We start from the raw sequence: 5,249 nt of genomic DNA, 5'->3' as shown, positions 1-5,249 counted from the left end.
TATTATATATACATATTTTATATATTTTTTAAATAAGCTTAATTCGATTAAATATTTTATATAATAATAATAATAAATATAAGTAAATATTTCTAATATATATTTTATGAAAATTTTTTTAATGTTCGCTAGGAACGTCATCTGTTTCATAAAGTGCAAACTAGCATCTAGCTGTATACACTAATAAAGAAAATGTTATTTTATAACTGTTGCAAGTTTTTCTCGCTAAAATAGGACTATTTTAGATTCATTTATATTATGTGCTATTTAAGATTGTCATTATTTTTTGCTGTTATACTTTATGTTGAAATACTATTTTATCTTGATATCATATATATAAATTTTATATATACGTGGACTTTATTTTATCGATTTTGTCTTTACTCTAAATTAGTCGTTATTGTATTTGCAACGTCATTTCTTAGCTTATTATGTCCGACTGCAGGCAGTCGGACATAATAAGCAAAGAAATCAAAGACTCGAGAATTTAGTACCTGTCTCCGACCGACCCTCAATATATCAAAAAGGTCGATGCTTCTTTTGTGTTTTCGTAGATCTATCTGAGACCTACACAAAAAATTCAACAAAACGTCTTATACTTTATTATTTATTCAAGAATATTTGCGACTTAAGTTGTTATCTTTTTCATTCATTAATTAAACAATTATATTAATTTATTACAATATAAATATGACGTACATGATTTTTTAAATAATATTGTAGCTTTCATTGCGCACAATAATATGTTCTTCATAAAATCGCTAGTTTCACAATTTCTGCGCGTTGATTGTTTCGAGCTTGTCGAAACGGTAATGCGTCGGCGCATTTTCATCGACGCCGACGCCGACGCCGATGACGCTTGGCAGGACCGTCTCAGAAAACTTTCCAGTAATATGTATTGAAAAATGAAGATTTAATATAAAATTCAAGAGGTTACCAAACATGTTTATATTAAGTATGATTAAAATTAATTATAAATTCAATAATAATAAAATAACACAACGAATTTTAAAAAATTATGTATTCATATTTTATTCTTTTTTATCTTAATTATTATTTCGTCATGTTACATGTAAATAAGTTTTTAAATTTAAAAAGAGGAACATCACTTACTTAAAATTCTTGCAAAGTAAATTAATATGCTATGCAAATTATGTTATAGAGATTGTATGAACACATGTTGCGGAAACAGTAATGAAAGAAAAAAATTTTAATACACTGCTTATAATGATTTAATTAAGGAAATGTAACAATATACGGATGCATGTCGGACATGATTATTGTTTTTATTTATATAGCTGTCTCCCTGGAACTTTACACATTCCGGCACTGCGATATTCCTATATGTATATGTTTGAAACCTGCGCCCAAGGGTGACGGCCATGTCGACGTGGACCCTGCAGTGCTCCCCCGTTGCAACCTATGCACACTTTCGGTTAGCGACTATTCGTACAAAGAAACAACCGTTTTTAGGGAACGAACAGGTTCATCTCAAAGCAAGTAATCGTCGCGCCGGATTACTCTTGCACGCAGCATTTGGGCTATGAATGAAGACCCAACCCTTTCACCTCGAGGTAATCATTCTCTATATATTTAGTAATACATCTTGTCATATTCACTCGATGTATCCGGAGGATTTATAAAGCAAAACTAAGATTGCTTCATTGAAAAAGTCAAGGGGTTATCATAGATAAGAAAACAACGACACGCTTCATCGTGCCGTGATTAAAAGTAATTAAAAAAATATTAATGTGCGTGAACGAGTGACGACGTTTTATCGATCGCATTACTTATGCATGTGTACTTCAAGGAAGAGTATTCTTTGGTTGTATACATATATTGTTACAGAGTGTATAAGGTGGATACTCCACTCGTGCGTCACTTTGACGTTTGCCATTTATTAGTCGATCATAATATAGCCTTAATTAAAATATCATACATATGAATAAGGAAGCTCTCTATATATCAAAAAAGTATTAACGCATTTTGTACTGTTTGAAAGTATCTTACATATAAATATAGAACGTTCTCTCTTCCGTTTGCCTTGATATGAAAGATAATCGATATGCAACTTTTTAGCGGAAAACAATTACGAAGTTAAACTTTTTTACCTTTTTATTATATTACGAAAGATGCATACATGTTTACATATGTGTTTGTGGCGATTAAGGAACGTTATATTGTTGTTAGGTTTTGGCAGTGTTGCTTCTATCTGTGATTCCATGGCCGGGTCCCAGCGTCTTTAAAATATCATGTCCTCGCGATCGAGCGTCTGTAGTGAGGAGGATAGTTCACAAGGTAAAAGAAAGCATTATACATATAATCAGAATTATTAATTAAAAATATGTAGTAAATGGATTATATGTGAAAATATCCCTAAAAGTAAAATAGTTGGTACAGAAGATTATACCAAAAATAATAAGCAATCATTTTTAATTATTAATTACAATTTTTTTATATGTCACTCAGCATTATTAAGATCAGTGTTAGTCAATTAACTCGTGATATTACTGCGGTAATTTAGTAGAGTTTGCGTTTCAAGACCGAAAAATCATTTCGGTACATATTTTAAAATACTATACATACAAATAATCAAAACGTACTTTTATCGATAAAAATGCGTTTTTATCTTTAAAATTCTATAGTGCGTAATAAATTATAGCATGTTAGCGCGTTCTGAATACGGGCCATATAATATATAAATTCATACAGAATCATGTAAGCATTTAAGATTAGTCCATTTAAACCATTTAAGGCATTGATTTCTATAGATTGCTGTGTTCTTACATATACGCGGTTCTATAAAAAATTATATCGTAGAATTTTTTTGCTATTGAAAACCAAGTAGTCATCAAGAGAATATTGTTTTCTACATAATCACCATTCCTTCATACATATTTTTTTCATCGTTCTGGAAGTTTATATATTACTTTGCGACAGAATTTTATTTTAGCTGCTCAAAGCAATGACTTCACTGATTGATTCCGTCGAAAACTAATACACACACGTCGACTTCGCAACTAGTTATAAATTTAAAAGAAATAATAATTGGAATGTGCTACATCATAATTATAAAAGGAGTGAAGAGTGATCTTCCATTATGTTTTGTACAAATTTTTTCGAAGTATTGTAAAATAAACGAAATGGAATCATTTGTACTAAACAGCATAATCTTTTTTTTAAAAGATTGTTGGCGAGGCTAACATTACGAAACAACGGAAACAGTATAGCATGTCATTATCGATCAACTGAAACAGAGTTCTATCACAAAAGAATATTCAAACTTCTAAAACTATATGAAAAATTTACAAAGAAGTATAAGAATTACGTAGAAAAGTAAACAAAAATCTGTAGATTAAGATGATGTATGTACTTAGTTTTTTTAATAACAAAAATTCTAATTTAGAAAAAATTGTGGATCATTACTTTCGATGACTATTTTTACAAAGAGAAACAAAGAATATATTTTTCAAAAAAATATTTTTAAAAATATCTGATAATTTTTTTTTGATAACAGTTTATTGAACTAAAATTATAAAAAGACGAAAATCCGGATAATCTTTTGAGCTTCATTAAAATTTCAGAGATGGATGCCAATACTGAAGAAATATCAGGTAGAATTACCATTGGAATGCCCGTTCCACGAGAGTCGAGATATTTTTCGACCACAGCAAAAGGCAAAGCATCAACACAGGCCATCACAATGGACCTGCGGCCTTTGCGGCAAATCCTTTTACGCCGAGAAACATTTGGACGCCCACTTCGATAACAGACACAAGAGCAATGTTAATACGGTAAATGATATGTAAAGGATAAAAATTCACATTGTCTCTCGATCATTGTAATCACAGTTGTCACCGTTCTACTGAAGAACTAATAGTTCCCACTATTTTGCAGCAAATCAATTGTCTATCAAAATTATCTTGAGAAAAAACTGTAGTTAAACCTGTAGTTCTATTATAATGTATCTCTCAAAAAAAAAATTATCAATTAACTTCTTACAATATTTCTTTTGAAATCACTTTTGAAATTTTGATAAGCATTTTGATAAGCAATTTCGATTTCCGACAAAATAATGGGATCTTCGATAGTATGACGACCATGATTGTAACATATTTTAAAGATTAAATAATTTAGCCAAAAAATATATTATATAACATAAAAATTGTTGGTAACTCAATTTTTTAAAAAATGTATGCTATATAGTGTTATATATATTTTTTTAAAGATTCTATTTCTTCATTATATTTTTTATAAATTTTTTATTTCTTTCTAATTACACTGCATAATCTTTATTTTGACAAAGTTTTCATCAATTTAAAAATTATCTTTACTCTTTAATAATTACTACATGAATTATCAACGAGCCAAAGCTTTTTATCAGTTCCTCAGAAAAATATAGAATCTAAACATGTTCTTTTCTCTAGGCAGAAGATGCGGTATGCCTAGCGGACTACTGCGACATTATGCGTTGCGAGGTACTGGGCAACCGCGACTTCGAGAATTTGGTGGACGACGATGGCGGTCACCTGAACACCGACATCCAGATATGGCGCGAAAATACCGAGCAGCAAAAGCAACAGCAACAGCGGCGCAGCACTTCTGTCGTGCCCTGCGGGTCGCGTGGCCTCGCCAGGATGTATCCTACAGATAAGTCCTGCGCCATTGCTGGCGGTGGAGCGGTGACGAATCTGCAACGTTACTGCCGTCGTGACGACCATCATGACGACGGTGATATGCACAATCATAGATTAGCGAGATCATCTTATCACAATGAGATCGCCGAAACGGATAATAAGAATGATTGCGAGGAGGATGAGGACGAGGAAGACGAAGAGGATATGGAAGATGAGGAGAATCTAGTAGAAGCAGCGCTACCTGCTGTCGACAAAAAGAGACGGCGAGGACTGCATTTAAGAAAATTAAAATCCAACTGTAAGCCAGAAGAGTTGCAGAAATTGAAGACCCAGTGTGAAGTGAGTTTCTGTGAAATCACATTATTGCATGATCACTGCAATTTTATCTGAGAGAAAAGATTTTGTATTTATGACTACAATTGCATGATAAAATAATTATTTTTCGTTTATCTGTATTGAATGTTTTTAGGTCAAAAAAATTTTCTCTTATTATTTATAATAATTAATAGCTCTATTTTTACATTTATTATTGTTATGTTAGTAATAATAATAATTTATAATTCTATATATCAAAAAATTCTTAAATATAATTGTTATTACTAATATTATAGT

General features: G+C 31.1%; 1 protein-coding gene across 1 annotated transcript in view; it reads left to right on the top strand.

Moving 5' to 3' along the window:
• The first annotated feature begins 1,325 nt into the window (after positions 1-1,325).
• LOC108689085 overlaps positions 1,326-5,249 on the top strand; it is a 9,794-nt gene continuing 5,870 nt past the window's right edge. Inside the window, exons 1-4 of the mRNA XM_018195697.1 lie at positions 1,326-1,574; positions 2,191-2,298; positions 3,585-3,794; positions 4,428-4,976. Coding sequence (XP_018051186.1) covers positions 1,548-1,574; positions 2,191-2,298; positions 3,585-3,794; positions 4,428-4,976 — 894 coding nt within the window. The 5' untranslated portion in view covers positions 1,326-1,547. The remainder of the gene's footprint in view (positions 1,575-2,190; positions 2,299-3,584; positions 3,795-4,427; positions 4,977-5,249) is intronic.

Source organism: Atta colombica, unplaced genomic scaffold (assembly GCF_001594045.1).
Source record: "Atta colombica isolate Treedump-2 unplaced genomic scaffold, Acol1.0 scaffold254, whole genome shotgun sequence".
NCBI lineage: Eukaryota > Metazoa > Arthropoda > Insecta > Hymenoptera > Formicidae > Atta > Atta colombica.
This window is presented reverse-complemented; position numbering and strand designations above follow the sequence as displayed.